Source organism: Pocillopora damicornis, chromosome 10 (assembly GCF_964200805.1).
Source record: "Pocillopora damicornis chromosome 10, jaPocDami1.2, whole genome shotgun sequence".
NCBI classification, from domain to species: domain Eukaryota; kingdom Metazoa; phylum Cnidaria; class Anthozoa; order Scleractinia; family Pocilloporidae; genus Pocillopora; species Pocillopora damicornis.
In genome coordinates, this window is record NC_142679.1 from 2,432,418 (window position 1) to 2,459,669 (window position 27,252).

General features: G+C 38.0%; 2 protein-coding genes and 2 long non-coding RNA genes across 10 annotated transcripts; all 4 read right to left on the reverse strand.

The window, feature by feature from the left end:
• Positions 1-2,115: 2,115 nt before the first annotated feature.
• On the reverse strand, positions 2,116-4,560 carry LOC149038438 (uncharacterized). Its single transcript, XM_089186224.1, has one exon. The coding sequence runs from the start codon at positions 4,159-4,161 to the stop codon at positions 2,533-2,535; it is 1,629 nt and encodes a 542-aa protein (XP_089042350.1). The 5' UTR covers positions 4,162-4,560; the 3' UTR covers positions 2,116-2,532.
• A 9,022-nt stretch (positions 4,561-13,582) lies between these two features.
• Positions 13,583-15,041, reverse strand: LOC149038439 (uncharacterized). The gene is made up of 2 exons (XR_016180093.1): positions 14,290-15,041; positions 13,583-14,029 (listed from the first exon to the last, which is right to left on the reverse strand). It is a non-coding gene; the product is annotated as an uncharacterized LOC149038439 (long non-coding RNA).
• A 2,343-nt stretch (positions 15,042-17,384) lies between these two features.
• LOC149038440 (uncharacterized) lies at positions 17,385-20,285 on the reverse strand. The gene is made up of 2 exons (XR_016180071.1): positions 18,152-20,285; positions 17,385-17,833 (listed from the first exon to the last, which is right to left on the reverse strand). It is a non-coding gene; the product is annotated as an uncharacterized LOC149038440 (long non-coding RNA).
• Positions 20,286-21,453: 1,168 nt separating this feature from the next.
• Positions 21,454-25,686, reverse strand: LOC149038441 (uncharacterized). 7 transcript variants are annotated; one of them, XM_089186070.1, is made up of 3 exons: positions 23,277-25,686; positions 22,715-22,718; positions 21,454-21,716 (listed from the first exon to the last, which is right to left on the reverse strand). In XM_089186070.1, the coding sequence occupies exons 1-3, from the start codon at positions 24,618-24,620 to the stop codon at positions 21,454-21,456; spliced, it is 1,611 nt and encodes a 536-aa protein (XP_089042196.1). In that variant the 5' UTR covers positions 24,621-25,686. The 7 variants fall into 7 exon arrangements, with proteins under 7 accessions (XP_089042196.1, XP_089042194.1, XP_089042192.1 ...); XM_089186068.1 differs by lacking the exon at positions 22,715-22,718 and adding an exon at position 22,655 and having other exon boundaries at positions 21,454-21,666; positions 23,224-25,686; XM_089186066.1 differs by lacking the exon at positions 22,715-22,718 and having other exon boundaries at positions 21,454-21,805; positions 23,359-25,686.
• Between the last annotated feature and the right edge of the window lie 1,566 nt (positions 25,687-27,252).

Here is a 27,252-nt window from a genome sequence, read left to right on the forward strand (position 1 = left end):
GCTCTGGTACTCTTTCTTCAGTCTTCCACAGCTTCAAGTACAGGATTGTCACAATCCCACCAAGAAATGCACCAAAGAGTGCACTGCATAAAAGTTCTTCCATCTCTGACAGGGTTATCGAATGAACCTCGAAAATGATTGAAGATTTTATCTACGGCGGCTCCACACAAGCGCGTCGTTAACAGCGCAAGCAACTGGTAGACACCTCTGTGTTTGGATCAATATCAGTACCTGAGTTACTGCCCACCTACCCCTCCCTACCTAACCCAACAACAGTCAATTAATTGCAAGTTAGGGTTAATGTTGGGTTAGGGGAGGGGTAGATAAGGGAACTATATCACGCTTAATAAAGATTGCAGAAGTTAAGAATGTTTGAATGTAGATGGAATGTGTACTAATCTACTTCCGGTATTTCTGCCCACCCAATCTTTTGTTTTATCGTCTAAACTTAATCTCCTGTCATTATTGAAGCTGGCAAAGACATATTTCCTTTTTCGGTGAATATTTTTGTCCAACTAAACTACTAAGAAGCTTTTTGGGGGCAACTTTATCAAGTTCGTTGGACACCAATGCAAGTCGATTCAACTCAAAACTTTCATTACTTTTCATCGAGAACCGGACTGAAAAAAACCGTGTTGCTGTAGTGAAGTCAATAAGAACGACAGCCAATAGAAAACGTCGAGTTGTTGTATTAACGTCAGTGAGAAAACGAGAGCTAATTACATTTGGCGAAGAGAGAAAGGAAACACTAGAGAAAAGAACGCGTGACGGACAGGAATACGCAACGGAGCTGCAATTATTTTAAAAGAAACTGGAGGACTTTCGGCTAACGCTCGGAATTTCAGCCTTTTAACTCTAAGCGATATTATTCACTTTGCCTGATCAAGTAAACCAAATCACGCACGAATAATGTTATTAACTTAGCTTTCAATTGGTCGCGGAAACAAATCACGCGCGAATCATAAGAGGTACCTAAATGTTTACAATCACTTAGAGGCAGAGCTTCTAGCCGCCATAAAAGTCACACCAGCAATTCAACATCAGAGCCCACGTGAGGCTTTCTCGTGATCTGTTCCAGCGAGGGAACGAAGTGATCGTCGCATACTGAGGCCAATGCTCCAAACATATAAATGGCCAGTAGACGATGCATTACAACACCTCCTTGCTTTAGTCGCTGATACTGTGTCATAAAGTCGTTTGGAAAGTCGTCTATGGAGAGTTTGACGCAATTTTCTGATGACATCGAGATTGTTTCGAATTGCACTTTCGAGTTGTTTCGGTTGCATCAAATTCGACCCATCGGATCTCTCGAACGGAACCACGATGACCTGAATTGATTTATTCCGTTGTAAACGATGTTATTGACCCATAAAGTAGACTTGGGTACACGAGACAAGCGAAAAGAACTAGAATTGCAAATCTAGTTATGATGTTTCATTCTCGTTTCATTTCGACACGCAAATCGAGTGCAGAGGGAACTGAATTTCTGATGTTTGTGCCCAGTAACGTTCAATATTGTAAGCAATGTAAAATTTAATAGGGTGGGAGTGCAGATTGTCAGTCTCCAACCATACCATAATTTTTGTCACGCAGCTGTTATAGAGAAAGTTCGTTTTCGTTACTTACGTCACTTGCCGAATCTTTTACGTAAAATAAAACGCTGTGATTATCATAAAGGATACAATGATTTAATGTATCTTACAATAATTATGTTTTATGAAACGGATGCGACACATCAATCAATTTTGCAAATTTCGCTTGATAAAAAATGGCGAAAATAGGTTGATGTGAGTGTCATATGAAAATATAGTTACGCGAAATTCTTGGATGGGCTGTGTTCCATAAATTGGACAATTAGCATTTTTTTATTAATTCTAATGATTTTCTCAATTTATTTTCTTTTGTTTTCTGGTGAACACGGAAGTAATAAGTCATATGCAGGTTTTTCCTTGTGCAGTTCGAATTCCGTCCGTCTTTATCCTACTTTCCGTCTAACCCTTTCGTATTTGTCATGCAAAAACAAGAGGTCTCTCTTGCTGAAATTCATTAACATTTACCTTTAACCATCTCATTTTTAATCCATCTGTGTTTTTCAAATCTTGTTGTATATAAAAATGATAATTGATTATTGTACAGTTACGTGCATTAGATTTGATAAATTGGACGATTCTAATCACGACACCTATTGTTAATGATATTATAATGTCAAAATATCTCCATTTCTTTTTGTACTCTGTATTACATTGAGTACTTTATAATTATGTCATTACCTATACGGGTTTTTCCAACATGCATGTCTTAATAAAAGCACTGTTATAACTAAACGCACAATCCTGTCAAGTGTAGAGTTCTATCTTAACTTGACCTTAATATTAGATACCTATAGGCAAGACTTATCTTCGAAGTTGATTCGATACGAATCGATTCGATACATGGGCTGCGTAGGATACGTGACTGCTCTTACTAAAGTTATATCGAAACGACTGTAAACCTACAGAAGACTTGATGTTTTCTATTCTTCATTCTTCAGTTTTAAGTAAACGGCATCTTACAAGGTTGCTTCGAAGACTCTTGAAATCTACCACGCACAATAATTAACAGAAGTGTGCTAGTCCATAATGCTATGAGCACAGAAGTTGTAAGTGCTACTGAAGTATGTCTTTTCCATCTTCTTCGCCAAACAGCCATAACAGCCATGTTCTGATAGTGAGTCTCGATCGCGAGGGATACGCTGGTGAAAAACCACTCAATCACCAACTGAAGACAAGTTGTTAGAGCAAAAGGCTCCAACACCTCTAATAAGGAGGTGTTTTGAAGGAAATTGAACTTACACAAATACAAGCAGCCGTTAACGGAAACTATAGCAGTTGATTCAAACAGCATGCTCATAATAGCAATATCAGCCATTAGCCTCTCACGGCGAGGAGTGCGAAAACTTCCCCAAGGAGCGGCTGTTCTTTTCCAAATCGAGTGGCAAATATGATCAATTAAGACCATTGCGCTTCTTTCGATTACTTCCACAGTCCCGTGAGTTATCCCTAGAATCGCGATGGATTGTAAACTGCCGAGATCTGCTTGTAAAACGCGAAACATGATCGCCGAAGAGCCGAACAACGGCGCCAGTAAGACATATAAATATCCCGGATGAATGATATCCCGGTGAAGCCGCTGAACACAAATTCGAGAGGTAACCTTTAGAACGACTCCAATTAGAGGCGCAAAGAGAGCGATTAATAGTTTTCCATTCTTGGTTTGTTTATTAAAAGTTGGGTAGATGATCTCGGCCACCGGAATTGCAAGAATGATAATAGATACAGGAACAATTGCCACTTGAAAGAAAATCGTAATCCTCTGCCTTGTTGATTGTCGTGAAACGAGAAAAAAATGATTCGTTACGAGATGTATTTGCCAAGATATAATTACAACACCAAGAAAGTACGGTGGAAGCTTTTGTATCGTAGAAAGTTTAGAATGGGACATTCCGAGGGCTTGAAGAGACACGCGGTAAAGTGCATCCAATAGAAATCCACCGCAGCTCAATGAAATAAGTTTTTTTCTTATTCCCTTGATCTGATAAGGTCGAAAGAGAAATAGGACTACCAAAAATAAATTATTATACATGATGCTACAACACGTTACATCTGATATTGATCTTAACCATTGAACTTTCACAGGAATGGATTTCTTTGGGTAAAATTCGCAGTTGTTTACAGTTTTGTACAGTAGAAATGAAATCAATATGTATAGTGAACCTATGACGGTAGCAGTTAGAAGTGAGATCGAGGCTCCAAAGTACATTGATTTCCAAGCAGTGTGGAGAGTGGATGGTCTTAATCGCTTCCACGCCATTGCTCTATCTTCATCATCTTGTGAGTTGTTTTCGTGTGTTTCTTCATCGTCGTCTGATGAGAATGCGTTTATGACTCTTACCTTAGGACTGCAAGCCATTAAATAGTCCAAGCTAGTTGCTTCTCTCTCGCTGTATTCCTGATAAGTAACCTCCTCAACAGGTTGATAGTTCCATTCTAAACCAGTCTTCTGTAGAGGATCGTAGCCAAAAGCCATTAATCCAGGTTCTTCCGGGTTGTAATGCTCTGTCACGCCTCGTGTAAAACTGAATACGATATGGCCAAACACCTCTATCAGCGTATTGCTTCTCATGGTGCCTTGTCTAAACGTCAAATGTCTTAGTTTGGTGTCTGAAGCGAAGGATTTTATTGCTCTCCGCTTTTGTATTTGATGTTAACTTGCTCAGACGATATTTTATTGTTGTTGTTTTCTGTCAGTTAAGTGGCTCAAGGAAAGGCCAGTGACTCAGTGTTAAACATACATTCGTGTTTTTTACCTTTTAAATGACACTTTCCTCGCCTCATCTCCTCTTACATTCTTGACTCAAGACCAAACCGTGTGAACGGTCCGGCTGCTTGGGCAGCAGCACGTAAGCTTAAGGAATTCTCTCCCAGGTTATCTTGACAAACAACTGTTAAAGTTATTTTTCAAAGGCGTCGAACAACTAGTTAGACTAATTTAGGGAAAGTCTCGTTGCTTTTATGAAATGATTATTAGTTGTGGTGAATTTTATAATTGAGAAGAAAGGAAGTTGATGTCGATGTTTCGAGACTTTGTAGCGGCACGTTTCGAAACTATACAGGGGACATAACTCTCAAGATCTGATTAACTAATTCTTCCTTTAGCTGCTATACATTTACTTGTAAATTATTGACGATCGCGAGAATTTGGTGTCAGATCAAGATAACAACTAACCCGAACTTTTTTAGGATTCTTTTCAGCAATTTCTTTAATTGCATCTTACCGATGAGGATCATTTCCTCACATAAATTTCAACCAAAGGTAAAAAAAATTGGTTATTTTATTTGATTGCGACTCCATTTAATCTTTTTGAGGAAGTTTTCAAGGATGAATTGAAACTGGGATTCGTCACCTTATGTTCGTGGATAACAAGATACATATTTGTTCAAGGTCATAGCTAGAGTCCGAGCAACTGCGTACCTACCCCTCCCTTAACCCGATACTAATCCTTACTTGCTATCAGTTGACTGCTGTTGGGTTAGGGGAGGGGTAGGTGCGCAAACGGTCAGATACTGACATTGTTTTCTGGTGTCTTTCACAAGAACTTTGCACCATTTATCTTTTCAATGTTTTCAGAGACGCTTAATTTGCAATTTTTATTTCAGTTGATTTGTGTGTGCTCGAAGAAAACAATTTCTCTTTTCAGAATCAAGGCTGTAACTTTCAGTAATTTTTTTTAAGCTGCAAAATTTGAGGAATAAGACATTTTCATTTTACTCTTTGGTTTTCATTTCACATGCAATGTTTGTCGTGTGATCATCAATACAGGGTTGTTGGTATTGTTTGATATCAGCAAGACAATACCATCAGGAGTATGCTTATGTATAATTTTAGGGAGTTTCAATTCGTTTAAAACCAAATGATAGGTTCTAAACACGAAACTTTTTCCAAGGAGAGAAGGTAATTTCAAGAAGATTTCATCCACAATTTTACGATACGTGAAGACCAATTAAGAATAAAGACCTCAAACATGCACGTTGCGCTTGGTTGGTTGAGGGTATGGAGATTCGAAACCCCGTTTCACGCTCCTAATAAATGAATAACATTCATTTATATGTCTCCACATTATTCAAATCAAACACCGGATGTCTTTCAGCTGACTATAAGGGCGTGACAGTCATTCTAATTCCTTTTGCATGTTCCCACATTATCGCCATGTGAAGTCAGGTCGTTTCGGCTCGTTGTATTTCAAAGTTAATTTCCCTTTATCCGCTGATAACAGCCATTATTCACCACTTTGAAGGTTTATTTGGATCCAACATAATGACCAGCTCCCAGTTAATCTCTCTTTACCCACTTCTAGTTGATAATCAAATAGTGTGTCACTTGAGTTTCGAAACCTCGAAGGAGGGTCATATTCTTTCTTTGTTCCATGGTCTTAATAAATGGATAAAATCCATTTACAATGGCTGGAAACATATGAAAATCATTTTTGTGCACTGCGGTTGAAGAAACAAATATAGGATCGATCCTTGCAGTTATGAACACTACTGAACTAGCAGTAACTGCGAGGATCGATTCTATATTCGTTTTTTCAACCGCAGTGCGCACAAATGAATTTCATATGTTTATAGCCATTATTCGCCACTTCGAAGGTTTATTTGGATACAACATAGTGACCAGCTTCCAGTTAATCTCTCTTTATTCATTTACAGTTAATAATCAAATTAGTGTTTCACTTGACCACCAACGCAGCATAACTTGTTCTTCATTATTATCTTGTTTGGTTTAACTCATAACCTTGCTCTACTTTGAATGGGTTCGAAACCGTAAAATCCACAAAGAACACAAAAGGTTACTAAAGGAAAGGCACACCTAATTTAAGAGTAATAGAATTCCGCCTTTCTGATCATTGTCTGTCAAACACTTTGAACAGCGCCATGAGTAGCAGTACACTGACTGAGGTCTTTGGTCATAATGTGTTCAGTTTTACGCGAGGCGCGACAGAGCATAACAACCTAGAATAAACTACATTTACGGGGGAATCTTTTGGCTACGATCCTCTACAGAGTAAGGGTCGCGAATGGATCTAACAACCTTTTGATGAAAGTTATTTATTAAAAACATTTATCAAGAATATAGCGTCACAGAAGTCGCAGTTGTGAGATAGCCCAAGACGAACAGACGATAGCCCTAGACGAACAGTTTTCCAAATTTGCTGCGAAGACAACGGTACCATGAAACTTAGCTTACGCCCGTTAGATATTATCGAGGACCATGGCTGGAAAAACTTTGCCTCTTCCACAAAGAAGACCATGAACCAGAAGATACAAACGAAGGAATTCACTGAAGAGAAAAAGGCAATGGTAAAAACAGCAAAAGGGAAAAAAATGATTTCAATGTATGTCATTTCATTTCATTTGGTTAACAATCATTATTCAACGAGCCTTTTTTTAACACTGATGAAAGGCCGGGCCCAAAATTTTTGAAACCATCATCCAAAACATGGCACCTTTCTTTTCATGTTTACTGAATACTTTGCTACTCAGTGCCACGCAGCTCAAGGGTATCTTTCTTTAAGTCGTTTTTATAAACTCATTTATCCATTTATCTTTTATCTATCTAGTTTTCTTTTCTCAGAATAAAAATCTGATTATCACAGAGTTTGTTTTGAGTAATCAGGACGAAAAAACAAACATTTACAGCATTTTAACCGGTTTCGAGATTTAAACTTTGCCTGTTGTAAAATCTTGCGGTTTCTCAAAATTTTCTGGAAAATGCTGGGTGGTTGGAATACGGCAATGATCCAAACCGTACAATTTCGATGACTTCATTGTCTCTCTTCGATCATTTTCAAAGCTTTCAACCGTCATTTCACCTTAACTATTAACTTTCAATGGAATGATCATGCCTTGTGAAGCAAACTTTATCGAAACATTTACATCAATATTTGATGTAAATAAAAATTATATTTTAACTTGTAGCTGTGCTGTCTCACCTGTCAATCGGGTCCATTTTCTCCAGTAAAAGCAACAGCCTTTCACCAACAAACTATTTCACGTGTAACTCAAGACAGAGAAGCTGAACGTCATGATGAAGACCAACAAGTTCACGAAGCTCCTGTACGAAAGAGGAAGAGAAACAAAACGACTATGTAGTTTTTTTAACTGCAGCTTTAGCAATAGATCTTGATGATTAATTTTGGTGATATTTCAGAGCATTTGGTACTGATGTGCAAACTGAGGACTCACACATTCACATACAGGATGACAGGAAAAAGAACAACAACTTGGCAAAAGATCTAATAAATCAGGCTATTTATAACATTAATGGGGTAGGTTTCTAAAGAGGCTGTGGTGTTGCGTCGGTGGGAGAGTATAACAGGGTTATTTTGTTTTATCAACTGAGTTGATAACGTGAAATTGGCCATCGTAAGTAGTTCAGAGCTGGCGTTCGAGCGTTATCCCTCGTCAGCTTTGAAACTCGTAGCGGTGGCCAATTCACGTTATCAACGCAGTTATTAAAACCAAATACCCTATCAATGAAATAACTGAGAAACTACGAGCGCCCTGATTGGTCAAATAACCTGTCGCTTGGACCCATAGAAAATTGAAATATATTGTGTTTTGTTTTAAGTTTATTATAAATACAATATATCCCACTTTCTATCGGTTTACCGGACGGGTGTAAATCACTCGCCTCACAAGAACGCGCTTCGTTCGTTTTTTACCTTAACAGAAGAGTAGGTGAAGTCCATTGTGTCAATCATTTTACACAGGACGAATGCTCTTATTTCAGTGTCTTTAAGCAAAACCTAAAGCATCCCTAAAGGTTGACTTAAGCTTTAGACGTCTTTAATTCTAAACCGAAATATCCAAAAGCTAACCGCTACCTTTCATGAATCTTTAACATAAGGTGAACTTTAATAACGTAAATCTTTTAGCATCCTTTAAGTGGTCTCTTTCTTGGCACAAAAGAGGGTTTTTAATTAATATACATTTAATTTACCTTTGAGCAACTTTACGTCTTAATCAGTTTTACCTTTTATTTGCGCGCGTGCGTTTACAAAGGAAAATAGATAAATTTCCGAGAATACTGAATTAGCCATCAAAGTTTATTTGTTCAGGTAAATTAAACAATATAGCCGCCGTGATGTCAAAGAGTAAACATTGTGTTAGTTACATCATCTACTTCCCAAAAACTGGGGAACGTTCTATGCTTGGTTTTTAGTCGCTTGCAGTTTTATCACTGAGCGCAAAGTATTTGTGGAACCCAATCGGTAAGTAAGACGCTTACTTATTGTATTATTCAGTATTATTTTTTGTTATTGTCGTTTTTACCGTGATTGAAAAATTTTCCGCGAATTGAAGTCAGAGATGAAAAAAAATTGAGAATAGCTCAGGTATGCACTTTGTTATGTTTGAAATTTTTTGATCAGGGCCGGTGAAAACTAAGACAAGAAAGTCATGCTCTCGCTTCGAAATAAAATGACAATCAACTTGATTTCGGCACAGCTTTCTGAATCTATTAATTTGATTCAGTCTTGAACGACTTCATTCGTTTAAAAAAAATTAAATTAAACAAAAACGAAAAAAAACAAAACAAAACAAAACAGGAAGGAAGTCTTACTCCTAAGTCTAACCGTTTCGTTGGTGACTAGCTTGAGTTAATTTCATTCTTTCACGGGTCGCTTGGGTCGCTTGGTTCATACATTTTTTCGCTATAACTTCTGATAATTCCGTTCAAAATGTATTTCAACTCTAAGAAGGTGGTGCTCAAAAGAATATTCAGTAAACAAGGGGAAAAACGACGACGATTTCCAAATTATCCTTTGCAAAATTATGAAGAAAATCGAATAGTGCTGAAATCTAGTAGCACGAAAAGAAATGACAGCGACACAAATCATAGAAAAAAAGCTATTTCGTGGGCTTCAAAATTTAATAGATGATCAGCAGACTCGAGACTAAACTGAAATGGACTAATTTTAAAGTTTAATCGCCCATGTGGATTCATATCAACAACTTACTTGCCGTATCTATAACTATCCTCTGTTTGCGCTTGTTATATAACTCTCAAAAAAGATAATTTCGTTGTCCTTAGAGTGGTCTATAAAACCGAAAATTCAAAGGTGATGGTGATCTTTAAAAAGCCGAAGTGATGATTCTCGTTGCAACGACTGCTACATCTTTCAACACAACGCGACGGCGTTCTCGACCCAGTTTCTTATCGACATTTTTGCTGCGCGCGCCGTTCTGAAATAACGTTCCCGCCCTCTTGCTAAACCACTCTAATGTCTTTTTAATCCAAAGGGTAATTTAGTGTTAACAACTGAGTTGAAAACGTAAATTGGCCACAGTAAAGGGTAAAAAAAGCTGGCATTTCGAGCGTTAGCCCTACTAACGGTCCAGCTCACCATCGAGTTCTCTGCAGCTTCGTGTCAGAGCATTCGATGGTTAAATTCGACGGTAGAGGGTTTGATATTTTGTGAGGGTGAGACACGGAGTCTTTCTTTGTATCACGCTCGTGACAAAACGAGTATTTACTTTATTTCACTTCGAAACAGTTTAAGTTAGTGAAGTGAATGCGCCACCTAATAATTTTAAATGCTGTAACTACAGTTCAGAATACTCTGAGCCTCCAGGCAACCATACTTTAATTCTCAGTTCTTTGCAAAAAAATCCGCTTTCCGGCATTAAAGAGAAGAAGCGAGCAGAGTGTAAGTACAGGCATTCCAGTATAAGCGACGAACAATTTCATAATAAGCTTTTTTTCTGTCGGTAATATCAAAAAGCTCGTTATCGCGTGTGAACAAGCAAGTTACTAATTAAAAAAAAGAATTCATCTCCTGAATGACATTTCCATAACTCCTTGTAGCAATTCCATTCCTGTCATTAACACGTTTATAACACGTACACTGGATTAATTTCACACCAAGTCTAGGTTTTACTTTAGTTCAAATTTCCTCTTTTGATTCTGTGCTACAGGCGCGGCGACTTCTCAAGTGAGACATGACGTCATTTATGGTAGGGGAATCCCCGAAACTTTTCACAAAATAATTTGCATAAGGAACTGTCAATTTGGAAGTCACGCAATCGTTTGCTCACCTTTCGTTCTCAATCGTAAAAGGGAATAGTTCAGGTAATTTTCAAGTGACGCATCTTTCGGTATTCTTCCCAAAATCTTCGGAGTAGAACTTCTGATAAATAACTCTCTGAAAACAAAGACCGCTCCTTTTCATTCCTCAAAATTGCCAAGCATCAGTCTTTCAGCTACAGGTAAAGTTGTTCAGACCGTGAAAATTAATACAAGACATACAGGTTTGTTTATTTATTTAAAGCGACACGAACTGTAAATTTAAGTTCACAATTCGTTTAAACGAAAGGAAGTCAATTGTAAATCAAACAAAAAAATTACAATGAAAATAAAGAAAAACTCCTAATAAAACAAACAATTCACAATCATATACGCGCGACTGATACTTCAAGTTCTATGTAAGTTAAACGTTACTGATAATGATAAAAACGATTCATTCATGCGACTACAAGAAATCAATCATAACCTGTGACATACGTGTTAAATCACACATTTACAGTTTTTACGCTGCTCTTTCTCGTACATTAAAACAGCATGTAGAAATGCCAGGAAATTTGATCTCAGCGCTCCCGGTTTCTGTCGAATAAAACAAAAAATATAAAATTACCAATTCTATTATAATTTGTTATTCATTACACTGCCGAATGTATTCCGAATTAATCTTTCAAGCACAAGCAGAAGCCTAGACGGAAATGACATCTATGCGGTTCAGAGCTACGGCAAGCGAAATTTCAGATTTTAAATTTTCCTTTCGGCTATTTTCGCTCTTTACTTAAATTTGATGCGACGTTTCCATTCGACAGAATTTTAACCTATTAACCTATAAAATATCAGAAGCGATTGAAATGTAACTTCTCACTGTAATGTCCATACATTATCCAGCAAACAGGTAATGAGAAAACTTTAACTTATCAGATAGAGTTTGTGATCTCATCATCTTAATTATTTACAGGCTGGAAGTGCACTCTACTCAGTCACAAATAAATTGTAATCAGCGTTAGAGGGGTTCGGGGGTCATCAAAAATTTTAGCAATTTTAATAATTCGTCTAAAATGATCACTTTCATGTACCTGTAAGCACTTTCCACATCACCCAATATTTATTTGGTATCCTACAGTTTTAGAAACTAATTTTTCAGAGACAAATTTATACTCATATTTGATTTAAAACCTCTCTTCGTGTTCTTGAGGCATCTTGGCGGGTCTCTCGTCATTTTCTACAGGCTGCTTCTCAGGCGGGTTATTACATCCACTCGGTCGTCTTCTTCCTTTCTCTGTCACTCTTTCTTCAGTCTTCCACAGCTTCAAGAACAGGATTGTCACAATTACACCAAGAAATGCACCAAATAGTGCACTACATAAAAATTCTTCCATCTCTAAGGTTATTACATGGACCTCGAGAATGTTTGAAGATTATACTGTGACGTTTGCGTTCAAAGCGTAGGACGGCCCCTATTTGGGGCGCGTGATGAATTAGTTAATTATGTTTGGCTTACTTTTAAATTTAGCCAAACTTATGTAAAAATAAGTTCACGTCACGTTTCGCTCAATTTCAGGCGTGAATTTGCATAACTTTCATGGACGAAATCTCTATGAATTTCAAAGATCCAAACCATTTTCTAAACTACATCTGCTTTATCTTTATCCACTTAGCAAACAAAGCTTTCCAAATTACGGTCAAAACACCAGACGTAGTTCGATTCGAATTTCTCGATCTATCCTAGATTCTCCGACCGCATCGAAACAGGTACACAGCATCCATCTAAGAATCCTAGTGGAACGTGACGTAAAATAAGTCACGCGTTACTTGGTGCTTATACATATGCACGAAACCGGTTCGAAGAATTACACTCTTTGTCAGGGTTGAAGTCGTCGATTAAAACCGGAATTCTTAATGGATTACACACTTTGTCCGTGTTGAGGTCGTAATAAGTAATTTGTTTCCAGTCGGATTTATATCTACTGTAGGATTTTACACCACTAGCTGACGGCGTAATTTCATTTAGTAATTCCATTTAGTCTCTATTTACATGCAGTAAGACTTTACGCCTGGCCCAGTAACTGACGGCGTAATTTCTTCAGTCGCGAAATCCGTTGTTTTCTTGAGACTACCAATCCCACTAAGAGATTACGATCTCAAATAAATTTCTTGAAAAAAAAAAACGCAACAGAAGAGATTATCGAAAGCAGTCAATAATATTGGTGAAAAGATTTCTGCTTCTTACGTATAAGCGCTGCTCTTTCAAGGAATAGCATATTGTGCTGCTACGATATAAAGCTTCCGGCTAGGTGTAGGGAAGGGGAGCTTAATCATGACGAAGTAAGATTCACACAATTATTAAAGGTTTCTCTCGTTTGATACTTGACGTATGGGGACTCAAACCGCACCAATAACCATTGCAAATCTAGTAAGAAAAATGTGCCAGTCTTCAAATGTGGCAACGAAACGACCGAATTGGGTTCAAGAAGACCGTATGCGACGTTATCATGTTAATCCGGTGAGGAACTAGCGTGATAAATGTGATGAACTTATCCCTGTATTGAGTGGTCACCCATGGGAAATGGCGGGATGAACGTTTAATCGAGGATAACATTCTCCCTCTAGGAAGATGGAAAGAACCATCAAAAATAGCTCAATGCAAAGTAGAGAATAATGGATCCATTTGAATTGGATCCAGCGCTGGAACGGGGATTTCCCTCTCTGATGTAATTGCATAATAATCTCTCGGTTTAAAAATAACCCAATGACCGGTTCTGTTTACAGTTTGTTCCCGAATTTTTCTTGACTTCCCGATTATGTCCCATTTAGATGTCTTATTCTTTGTAATGCAGCCAACAACTTCAATTTCAGAATTATAAGCGAATAATTCACAAAATAATTGTGCGGAAGCTGTTAAATTTGTCTTTTTCCTAGGACAGAGCGGTTATCTATTCCGCAAACAAATCACGCGCGAATAATACGATATTCTTTAAAGTTTACTCTGATTGACAACAGAACTTTAAGCGAGACTTAAGATACAAAAAGATTGAAAAAGCGGACCTTGAATGTAACTTTTCTTTTACACAAAATATTTCATGTGTTGATAGCCTATGAAAAAGGGTTGTCTACTCACAAATAAATAACTGTCACCGAAGAAGTTTGTTACTTTACGGACAAGTCATACCTCACAGTAAATCATAAAAAAAACTATCAGCAGAGTACTCCAAAAGCTTCAACAAAAACTTATGACTTGGGGCTAGGAAGTTGTTATGCATAGAGATATCAGCTCTAACAATTCTTCGCTCAATAAGTTCCCACACAGTAATGCATAGAGATATCAGCTCTTAGTAAAAATTCTTCGCTCAATAAGTTCCCACACAGTAAATGCTAGCTACGGTATACGTTCTTCTTTGGCAGCTCTTTATATCTGTTGAATTAAAGAAAAAATTGCATCACTAGAGTTTCAGTATCTTCCTCAGTTATGTGTAACTGGCCACCGATTCTTCGGACGATGTCGTGTAACGCTACCCCGAAATCACAACACGTGACTTAAAGCTACGTTACGGTGACGTAACGAAAAGCAGTCTGCTGTTTTACTTTGTGAAAATGCTAATTATATAACGATTGATGGCGTTTATCAGAGGATAATGGGAGCATTTCAACTAAAATAATAGTTTGAACACCGACCTTAATAACGCATCTCCTCGTGTTCTTCTGCCCTCTTGTCAAGTCTTTCATCATTTTCTTACGGCAACTTATCCACAGGGTTGTTAAGATCATTGGGTTCGTCTTTCACTTCTCCGATCTCCTCTCGCGCTCCTTTCGGTCCACATCCCTTACCTCCCAAAAATTTGAAGACAAGCCATGCGGTGATAATGCCACTTATGGTGCTGCATACTTCACTCCAAAGAACTTTGTTAGGGGACATTTCGTCAAGTTCGTCGGAAACCAAATCTATTTACCACGTCTCGCTTAACACTTTAAGTCAGTGCGCCTCCACTACACCCGCTAACTCGAAATCTACTGCCAAATTCGCCACCGTTTCCATAGCGTTTGAACATTTTATGACGTCATGCTATGCCATGCACGAATGGGCCTCAGCGTACCGGACTCCAAAATCCGTCCGAAGGAGGTCATCTCGGGTAGATTTCCGATTACGAAATCCGAGCTCCGCCGATGTTGTGCTCGTGATAAAGGCCCTATTTAGCATTTTTGACCCGCATAATAGAGTAGAAACGAACAGGTACTTCGTTTTTACTCATGTCTTCGTAGTAGCGTTAAGATATTTGCATTTTTTTCCGTTGCTTACCTATATTACAGACTCCAAAAAATTTTTGCGATGCCTCCTTTTCATGGATGGCCGATCACAACTACAACATAGTGACACCTCCACGAAATCTGTCAAAAGGAGGATATTAAAACACCAGAGGTCATCTCGGGTAGATTTCTGATGGGCCTTCATCACGAAGACAACATCGGGCGAACTCGGATTTTCGTAATAGGAAATCTACCCGAGATGACCTCTTTCTGACGAATTTTGGAGTCCGGTACGCTGAGGCCCATTCGTGCATGGCATAGCATAGTCGGCGCTTGAGTTGACATTCTTGATGTGTGCGAGTTTCGGCTGTTTGGCAGGCTGGCGTAGCTAGCTTAGCAAATTTTTAAAAAAAAATTAAATATTTATGTAGTATGATGACGGTTACGGCACCTGCCTTCGGAGAAAAAATAAAAATATGGCATGCTACGTAAAGGCCTGTCTCGATTGCACTCGGCAACTTTTGAGTAGCTTTTGGCGTTTAAAGCAACTTTTTGCGATTCTTGTAAAGGCCTTAAAAATTTTGGTATTTCTGAGCAATTTTTGCACAGAATATAGGTTTAGAGCACATGTTAAGCATAAAAGAGTCAACGATATCCACTTATGCAAATTTTTTGTTGATCAACCTTCTTAACGCATATCCTGTTATTTGAACGTTTCGTTCGGTAAGACGCCAAATGAACCATGCGTGATAAATATGCTTAACTTAAAATATGATAGTAATACGACCAAATGCATGAGTGGAGACTCGGAGACAAAGCCAGAGTAGGTGCTTTTTAGGTCAAGTTTCGTAGAAAAGCAAAACACGGTAAACCCTTGATGACTCGTACAGTAAAAAGATAAAGCATAATACAAAACACGCCTCACAGAAATGGTGATTGACGGATTTCAGTCAAACCTTCATTAAGCGGTCACCCACGGGAATTGGCGGAATGAACGCCAATAGGTTGACTGCTTAATACAGATTCCACAGATTTGGGCTAATATGAAAAAACGTTGAAAAACGTCATTTTATGTCACAACTGTCAGCTAGATGTTCAAAGACTCGCACAGAAATACTACGAACATTGATTTCAAGATATGAATAGGAATTGAATTTTACTTGAAAGATTATACTTAGCTTTATTGGAGTGCTCCCGCTTTCAGGCGCCGTTTTCATGGTCTCGGGTGCCCGAGACAACCTTCCCCCCTGAGTTTCGTTCACTACTAGTGGGACACGATACAAACAGGCCATTGGTACTCACTTAAAGGTGACTCAGTAAAGACCGCTTAATAGAAAATGATAGTAACTAAGGGGTAGAAATTTCGGGACTTTGAAAACCGACCGCTAAATATTGGGTGATCGCTTAATACGGTGCCGTATTACGGTTTCGGAATAATGCCACCTGACAAAACAGGAAAGAAAAGAAAAGAAAAGAAAAGAAATACTTTTTATCATTAAATCATCCACAGCCGCGGTGATTATGAATGTATATGTAGCCTCAGAAGTCGAGAAAGGTTAAGGACGATTGATTGTACAGGGAGAAAAAAAACCTCTTGATAAACAACAAAGGTTAATGAAGGATTCGACCGCAAAAAGCGATAAAACTCGAACGGAAATTGATGGTTAATAAGATTTAGTTCTGCTCCAGGGGATTGATACCCTTTTTCTGCTTTTGTCATGAAAGTAGTGTTCTTCTTCTGATAAATATCTCACTGAAAACAACGACCGCTACTTTTCATTCCTCAAAATTGCTGCGGAACGGTCTTTAGGCTACGAGTAGAGTTGCTTAGACTAATACGATTAATACAAGTCAAACAAGTCCGTTTATTATGGAATGTGCAAAGTTGTACCTACTCCATGGTGAATTGTAAAGACGAAAATGGCGTCATTGCGGTTATTCGAGATTCTAAATTTCCTCTTGGCTGTTAACCTTTAAACTTTATGAAATGATTAAAATGTTACTTCTCCCTTTAATATCCACACATTATCCAGCAGATAGGCGATGGGAATACTTAAACTCGTCAGTTAGAAGTTGTAACCTTGATCTAACACCAAATTCTCGTAACTAATTTACAAGGAAATGCGTAGCAGACTATAGATGTTCTCGTTGCTTTCTTGTTCTCGGACTGGTGGGCAAAAAGTATATGGGAAGAAAAATTATTCTTTTCGCAGCGAGGTCATGAACCACATCGCCATTTGTTGTGCCAAGAGGGGATTCCTCTGTTGGATGTCGTTAGAATAATTGTCTCTTGGTTTAAATGTCACGCTATTCTTGGCTGTGTTTTCAGTTTCCTTTGCAACTGTCTGAATGTCTTTGACGGGCTCGCTTTAGATGTTCTATTTTGGTAAAGTGACCGAGATCGTCAGGATCAGAATTGTACGAGTACAACTCATTAAAAAAATCGTAGGAGTTCGTCACTTTTTTCTTTCCCTAAAACGTCGTTTTATTTCGCCTGGCCAAGGACACGTACCAAGCATGAGGAATATTATTCACTTTCCCCGATCAAGCAAACCAAATCAAGCACAAACAACTTTATTCACTTAGCTTAGTCTACGAAACAAATCACGCGCGAACAATGAAAAGTACTTCAATGTTTACGATCACTCAACTTGAACTAAAACTGAAAGTTTAAAAATCTCCAAGAAAGGTAGCATCAAATTAAGTTTTCCACTAAACAATAAAATATCAATAGCATAAAAATAGCATCGATCAAGTTGTTTGGCTTTCGATTGTTAACACTTTTGACATGACTTAGTGTGCCATTTACTAAACGGTCAATTAAAAATTCCAAAACCTACCGAAAAAAAGTTTAACATATTACAAATAATTTGTATCACACATATACAGTTCTCAGTTCTAAATGTCTTAGGTTCCCACAGCAAATGCCAGCTACAGCATAAATTCTTTCTTGATAGTTCTTTGTATCTGTTGACTGAAATAAATAAATAAATAAATAAATAAATAAATAAATAAATAAATAAAGGAATAAGCACGGGAATCCAAACGACCGGAAATGGCCTGGCCCTTCTTGTAACGTCATGGATATGTTGACAATTTTATTAAATGCCGTCAACAACGAAAAAAATACGCCTGGTCAGGTTAAGGTTTAAGCCAGACATGATATGCAAATTTCATGGCGCCTAAAGCAGAAACAAAACACTAGAAAGTTATTAAACTAAAAAGCGCGAAATGTTCACGTTTCCATCTATAGGTTTGACATTTGAAATAAAATAATGCAATAAAAACTTACCTTATTAGAGCCTTTCTTCATGTTCTTGAGCTCTCTTCTCGGGCCTATCATCATTTTCTTCAGGCAACTTAGCCGCGGGGTTATTACGATCGTCCCGTTCGTCTTTCACTTCTTTCATCTCCTTATGTCCTCCTCTTAGCTGAGATCTTCCACTCTCCAAAAATTTAAGGAAAAGCCATGCCACGATAACTCCGCTTATGGCACCGCATACTAAACTAATAAGAAGCTCCTTTGGGGACATTTTATCAAGTTCGTCGGATACCGATGCAAGTCGATTTAAACTCAAGACTTTCACTACAATTTATCCAGTACCAGACTGAAAAGAACCTGTGTTGCTCTAGTGAAGTCAACAAGACCGACAGCCAATAAAAACCGTCGATTTGTTGTATTAACGTCAGTAAGAAAACGAAACCAATGATATTTGGCGAAACCACATTCCATTGTTTTATATACTTGTTTTGATATTTTAGAGACAAAGGAAATTAATAAAGGAATAAATTAATAAATCAACCAAGGAATTATTAGAGAAGAACGCGCACAACTTGGAGCACTCCAGTTCCAAGTTGCGCGCACAACTTGGAGCACTCCAGTTCCAAGTTGTGCGCTCAACTTGGGACACTCCAGTTCCAAGTTGTGCGCACAACTTGGAACAAGAGTGTTCGAAGTTGTTCTTAATTGGTCACGGTAAAGAGTTTCTAAAGCTAGCTCGTCCTATATTCTTAATGTATTACCAACTTTGAAGCCAGTTTATTTTTCTGCTGGAAGTTGATAATGTTAGAGCTATGCTGCAATTTTAGAGCATACAGGTCTTAACTCAGATATTGATTTGATTCTCGTTCTATGAGTTATTTTGTTATTGTCTTCATCCTTTTCCTTTGAGAATAATATTCTCTCTCCTTATGTGATCGGTTACACCTGTCCGTTAATATGCGTCGTTGATATGCTCTTCCAAAGTAGCGGTTTAGTTTTGCTCTCGGCGATAATACCATTTTTTCTATTTTTGACATGAAGATATTGGCAAAAGCCTCAGCCGTTGTATCTCGCTTCATTCCTCAAAATTAGTGCGGATCGGTCTTTTGTCCACGAGTAGAGTTGCTTAGACCAAGATTAATGCAAGTCAAACAGGTCTGTTAATTATAGTGACACGAACTGTAGCTTTTAGTTCAAAATACGTTTCAACGAAAGGAAGTCAATTGTAAATCAAACAATAAAAAAAAATTACAATGAGATTCTGGCAAGTATTACACTCCCTGCTGCAGGATGTGCAAAGTTGTGCTTATTTAGCAAAATGTCAAGACGAAAATGGCGTCATTACGGTTATTCGAGATTCTAAATTTCTCCTTGGGTGTCAACCTTTTTAAAAACTCTCTGCAGTGATTAAAATGTTACTTCTAGGAAACCACATCGCCATCTGTTGTATTAGGAGGGGATTCCCCCGTTGGATTTCGTTTGAATAATTGTCTCTTGTTTTAAATGTCACGCTATTCTTGGCTTTGTCTTGAGTTTCCTTTACAACTATGTGAATGTCTTTTACATGCCCGCTTTAGATGTTCTATTTTGGTAAAGTGACCGAGATCGTCAGGATCAGAATTATATTTGAAGAATTCATTAAAAAATCATAGGAGTCCGTCACCATTTTCCTTTCCCTAAAACGTTAATTTATTTCGCCTGGTCAAGGAAAATGTACCGAGCGTGAGGAATATCATTCACTTTGCCTGATCAAGCAAACCAAATCAAACACGAATAATTAACGAGGCAAAAAACTGAGGGGCAGGGCTTCCAGCCGCCATAAAAGTCGCACCAGCAACATCAGAGCCCATGTGAAGCTTGTTCGTGATCTGTTCCAGCGAGGGAACGAAGTAATCGTCGCATACGTACTGAGGCCAGTGCTTCAAACTTATAAATGGCCAGTACAAAATTAATTACAACAACCCCTTGCTTCTGTCGCTGATACTGGGTCATATAATCGTCTGGAAAGTCGTCTATGGGGGGTTTGACGCAATTTTGTGATGACACCGAAGTTGTTTCTAATTGCACTCTTCGAGTTGTTTTGGTTGCATCAAATTCGACCTAGCGGGACCACGGTGATTTGAATTGATTTCTTCCGTTGTAAACGATGCTATTGACTTATAAAGTAGACTTGGGTACATGAAGCAAGCGAAAAGAACTAGAATTGCAAATCGACTTAAGACTTTATTTCCTCGCTTCATTTTGAACGCGTAAATCGAGTGCAGAGCGAACTGAAAAATCTTACAAGTTTACTGATGTTAGTGCCCAGTAACGTTCAACCACTAAGAGATGTAAAATTTAACAGGGTTGGAGTGCGGATTGTCAGTCTCCAGCCATACCATAATTTTTGTCACGCAGCTGTTATAGAGAAAGTTCGTTTTCGTTACTCACGTCACTTGCCGAATCTTTTACGTAAAATAAAACTCTGTGGTTATCGCAAAGGATACAATGATTTAATGTATCCTACAATAATTATGCTCTATGAAACGAATGTTACACATTAATTAATTTCGCAAATTTCGCTTGATAAAAAAAATTGCAAAAATAAGCTGACGTGAACGACAAGTGTCATATGAAAATATGATTACTCGAAATTCTTGGTTAGGCTGTGTTTCATGCATTCCACAAAAGTGTAAATTGAACAATTCTCATTATTTTTCTTTTTCTAATGATTTTCTCAGTTTATTTTCTTTCGTTTTCTCGTGAACAGGAAAGTAATAAGTCATTTGCGGCTTTTCCTTGTGCAGTTCGGATTCCGTTCGTCCTTTATCCTGCTTTCCCTGCAAACCTTTCCTATTTGTCATTTGTCAACCACTCTCTAAATCAATTATAAGACCCCCCACCCCTCCCCCCAAAGGTTCATGGAATCAAGTAACAAGGGCAAAATAGATAAAACTGAAGTCATCAAGGAAAGCGAGACCTTTTGTTAATGATATTATAATGCAAAAATATCTCCATTTCATTTTGTACTGTGTATTACATTGAGTACTTTATAATTATGTCATTACCTATGCAAGTTTTTCCAACATGCATGTCTTGATAAAAGCACTGTTATAACTAAACGCACAATCCTGTCAAGTGTAGAGTTCTATCTTAAACCTTAAAATTAGATCGTGACCTATGAGCAAGATTTATATTTTAAAGTTTATTCGATACAAGTCGATTCGATACATCGACAAAGCCGATTCGATACATGGGCTGCTTAGGTTACGTGACTGCTCTTACTGAAGTTATATCGAAACGACTGTAAACCTATAGAACACTTGGTGCTTTCTATGCTTCATTCTTCAGTTCTAAGTAAACGGCATCTTAAAAGGTTGATTCGAAGACTCTTTAAATCTTCCATGCACAATAATTAACACAAGTGTGCTAGTCCATAATGCTATGAGCACTGAAGTTGTAATTGACATTAAAGTATGTCTTTTCCATCTTCTTCGCCAAACAGCCATAACAGCCATATTCTGATAGTGAGTCTCGATCGCGAGGGATACGCTGGTGAAAAACCACTCAATCGCCAACTGAAGACAAGTTGTTAGAGCAAAAGGCTTCAACACTTCTAATAGAGAGGTGTTTTGAAGGAAATTGAAATTATACAAATACAAACAGCCGTTGACGGAAACTATAGCAGTTGATTCAAACAGCATGCTCATAATAGTTATATCAGCCATTAGCCTCTCACGACGAGGAGTGCGAAAACTTCCCCAAGGAGTTGTAAAAGCTCGCAATTTCTCTTCTCAGAATCAAGGCTGTAACTTGTTGTTGGGTTAGGGGAGGGTTAGGTGCGTAGTTGCTCAGAAACTGACATTGTTCCTCGGTGTCTTTCACGAGAACTTTGCACCACTTATCTTTTCACTCTTTTCATCATCAAGGCTGTAACTTTCAGTAATTTTTTAAGCTGTACAATTTGAGGAATAAAACATTATTTACTTTTCCTTTTACTCTTTGGTTTTCATTTCACATGCAATGTTTGTTGTGTGATAAGCAATACAGGGTTGTTAGTATTGTTTGATATCAGCAAGACAATACCATCAGGAGTATGCTTAGGTATAATTTTAAGGAGTCTCGATTCGTTTAAAACCAAATGACAGAGGTTCTAAACACGAAACCTTTTCCAGGGGGAGAAGGTAATTTCAAGAAGATTTCGCATGGGGAGAGTGCGGCATCCTTTTCAAAACCGCCTTACCTTCCCTCCACAGACGTGATCCTAAAATCTAGAGCGTAATCATGCCGGACACTCCACTCGACTTCTTGGTTCAGAACTCAGCTGTAAGATCGACAGCAACGAATCTTAAGCCACAGGATAACAAGTATAATGACTGCTTTTAATTAGTGAGATGCGAACGTGTACAAATTTCAGAAGCAATAATTTCACAGCGGGTTGCATAATCAGTCACAATTTCTGTTCCTACATAATTTCTGCTCCTTTCTCTCCACACACCATTCAAGACACCGAGTTCAGATGAAATTTTAGAACTAAACTGGTAAAATCGATACCCTGTTTGACAAAATAATTCTGTTAACAACCACACCTTAATGAACTGTGCATGCCACCACTTAGCTAGAAGAACCTTAAATCTTGGAGTGACGTTACTTACAAAAATAATTTTAAACCGCTGTAGGATGCCTTTTGGCTGACTAAAAGGCGCGCCAGTCATCATCACAGTTTCACAGACCCAACTCAAGATTTCATTCGCCCGCTTTCGTTATATATTTCACAAATGAAGCTTATTTCACTACCTGTCCGAAAGCATGCAGTCGAGAAAAGAAAACTTACGAAAAACAAAACAAAAATGCATCTACAAAGTATCCTATTTTGAGGAAGCAAAGGTGGTAATCATATGCCAATTTAACTAAACGGCATTTTACAAGTCTTATTTGACGAATCTTCAGCAAAGCGCTGATGGACAATCGTTAAAAGGTTTGTACTGGTCCAATTTGCTATAGATACTGATGTAATAATCGCCAGAACTATATGTCTTTTCCATCTTCTTCGCCATATGGCCATGATAGGCATATTCTGATAGCGGGTAGCGATCATAATCGACAGGGTGATAAAGAAACACTCGATCGTCAGTGGAACAGAAGTGAAAATGGCAAAATACTTGAGTAAATTTACAAAGGTTTCGTTTTGTAAGTATATCATTTGATACAAGTATAAAACACCGTTTACAGACACTATAGCAATTGATTCATACAACATGCTCATGATGGCGATATCAGCCATTAGTCTCTCACGGCGAGGAGTGCGAAAACCTCCCCAAGGAGTTGATCCTCTTTTCAGGATCGCATGGCAGAGATGATCAATTGCAACCATGGTGCTTCGTTCTATGACCTCTGCAGCGCCGTGAATAATCCCAATAATAGCGATGGACTTTAAGCTATCTAGTTCCGCTTGTAAAATGCGGAACATAACCGCCAAAGCGCAATACAACGGCGCCAGCAAGACATACGAATATCCCGGATGAGTAATGTTGCATAAGCGCTGAACAAAAATTCGTGAGATGACTTCGAGTACGACTCCAATGAGAGGAGCAAATAGAGCGATTAGTAATTTCCCTTCATTGTCTTGTTTATTGTAAGCTGGATAAATCAACGATGCCACTGGAATGGCTAGAAACAAACGAAAATAAGCAGGTACTATCAGTTGAAGGAACAAAATCAGCTGTCCTTTCTTCGTTGTAGGGCGGAAATGTTTAGTCAATAAATATGCCTGAACGCAATCGTTCATCACCAATAAAATATTTATCGGAATCTTCTGCACTGATGATAGATTGGAATGAGATATATTCAGGACTTGAAGACCCAAGCGATAAAGGGAATCCAAGCAGTACGTCACACAACAGACTAAAAATAGTTTTCTTTTCACTCCTTTTAACTGATACGGACGGAAAAGAAATAGCAAATACACCAAGAACCAAATGTAAAGGAAGGCACAGGCAATGATATCCGAGATCGATCTCATCCACTGTATTCCTATTGGAATAGACTCCTTTGGGTAGAATTGGCAGTAGTTTACAGTCTCGTAACATATGTACGATGTCAGTATGAACACTGAACCTACAAAGGTAGCCGTTAAAAACGAAATCAAAGATCCAATGTACATTGATTGACAAACTGAAAGGAGAACGGATGGTCTGAGTCGCTTCCAAGCCATTGCATCATCTTCCTCTGTTTGATTTTCTGGTACTTCTGGGTTCTCTACTGAAGAGGCGTCGATAAGCCTTGCACAAACATCGCTGGAAGGTAGATAGTCCTGAGCCGTGGCCTTTCTGTAGCTGTATTGTTGATAAATGACCTCGTCGACAGGATGGTGAAACCACTCGCGTCCATTGTTTAATAGAGGATCAAAAACCCGCGCCGTAATTTCAGGTTCCTCTGGGTTGCAATGCTCTGTTACACCGCGTGTAAAACTGTACACGATACGGCCAAAAGCCTCAGCTATGAGTGTAAGGCTGGACATTTGAGATATGCTCAAAAGAGAGGTTTAAAATCCTTGTACTGCGATAGGTGACTGTAATATTGACATTAGTATAAATTTGGAAACCGAAATATTCTTCAAAATTATCTTTCAGCTCGAATTTCGTTAATCATGTATAGCGCTGATAATATAATATTTATTATCGGGTTCGAAACGACCGGCTGTTGTATCAGCTTTGATACTGCTTTACGTCAGAAGGGAATTACTGCGCATTAGGCGGATATTCATCCACAATTTTTCGATACGTGAAGACCAATTCAGAATAAAGATCTCAAGCATGTACGTTATGCTTGGATGTTTGAGGGTAGTGAGATTCGAAACCCCGCAGAAGGGTCATTTTTTTTCTTTGTTCCACGCTCCTAATAAATGAATAACAGTCATTTACATGTTCCCACATTAAATAAAATCATCAAATCAAACACCGGATGCCTTTCAGCGGACTATAAGGGCTTTTGCATGTTCCCACATTATCGCCATGTTTAATCAGGTCGTTTCTGTCCGTTGTATTTCAAGGTTAATTTCCCTTTATCCACTTTAAGTTGATAATCAAATTAGTGTTTCACTTGACCACCAATGTAAGATAACAACTTGTTCTTCGTTATTATCTTGTTAAGTTTGACTCAGAACCTTTCTCTAACTCGAATGGATTCGAAACCGTAACATCCCCAATGAACACTACAAGTTACGAAAGGAAAGGGACACCTAATTGATTTACGGCGAAGTCTTGGCTACGATCCTCTACAAAGTACAGGTCGCAAATGGATCTATCAAACTTTTGATATAAGTTATTTATCAAGAATATTTATGAAGAATATAGCGTCACAAAAGTCGCAGTAGTGAGATAGCCCGATACGAACAGATGATAGCCCGAGAAGAACAGTTATCAGGATTTGCTATGGAGACAACGGTACCACGAAACTTAGCTTACGCCCGTTAGATATTATCGAGGACCATGGCTGGAAAAACTTTGCCTCCTCCACAAAGGAGACCACGAACCATGCGATACAAACGCAGGAATTCACTGAGGAAAAATAGGTAATGAAAAAAAAAAAAATGATTTCAATGTATGTCATTTCATTTCATTTGGTTAACAATTATCATTCGACGAGCCCTTTTTTTTTTCACTGATGAAAGGTCGGGCCCAAAACTTTTGAAACCATCTTCCAAAACATGGCACCTTTCTGTTCATGTTTACTGAACACTTTGCTAATAAGTGCCACGCAGCTCAAGGGTATCTTTGTTTAAGTCGTTTTTATGAATTCTTTTATTCATTCTATCTAGTTTTCTTTTCTCAGAATAAAAATCTAATGATCACAGAGTTTGTTTTGTGTAATCAGGACGAAAAAGCAAACATTTACAGCATTTTAACCGGTTTCGAGATTTAAACTTTGCCTGCTGTAAAATCTTGCGGTTTCTCAAAATGTTCTGGAAAACGCTGGTTGGTTGGAATACGGTAATGATCCAAACCGTACAATTTCGATGACCTCGTTCTCTCTCTTCGATTATATATATTTTCAGAGCTTTCAACACTCATTTCATCTTAATTGTTAACTTTCAATGGAATGATCTTGCCTTGTGAAGCAAACTTTTTCGAAATATTTACATCGATATTTGATGTAAATGAAAATTATATTTTAACTTGTAGCTTTGCTGTCTCACCTGTCAAACGGGTCCATTTTCCCCAGTAAAGGCAACAGTCTTTCACCAACAAACTGTTTCACGTGCAACTCAAGACAGAGAAGCTGAACGTCACGATGAAGACCAACAAGTTCACGAAGCTCCTGTACGAAATAAAAAGGGAAACAGAACGACTTGTAGTTCTTTTAAATGCAACTTTAACAGAAGTTATTGATGATTAATTTTGGTGAGATTCCAGAGCATTTGGTACTGATGTAAAAACTGAGGACCCACACATTCGCAACAGGATAACAGAAAAAAGAAGAACAACATCACAAAAAATCCAATAAATCAGGCTATTTATAAAATAAAGGAGATAAGTTTCCAACTCACGTTGACAACGCAGTTGATAAAACCAAATTACCCTATTTATAATGGTAATTGAACTGAGTGGAGTGCAATTTGGGCTGAAATCACTAGTACGATTTCAGACCAAAATTGCACAACACAAAGTTCAATTACCACTTTATTACATCCATTTTGAAATCGCCCAAATACAGGACTTCAAATATTTTGTTACTACAATACTGAGCCAGTTTCAAATTAAATTAATCCATTTTTTGGGAGGAAAAAATAAGAGTTTTGGAAACAAAAGTTGCAAAATTTGCCACATGACACTTCATGTCTTTCATCTTCCTGCAATTTGATCGGTTACTTTAAACAAGCCTTAAAGTCTGATTGGTTGTTTTGTTTTTGGTGTAGCCTCCTCATAAAGCAAAAAAATGGTGCAATTTGTAAATAAATCGCACCAATTAGAGCCAATCAGATTACAGGGACCACCAGTGATTTCAAAAAGGGTGTAATAAATAAAATAAATGAGACGCTACGAGCGACCCGATTGGTCAAAAACCTGTCGCTTAGACCCATAGAAAATTGACACATACTGTATTTTGTTTTAAGTTTATTTTATAAATGAAATATTTCTCCGGGTTTTCTG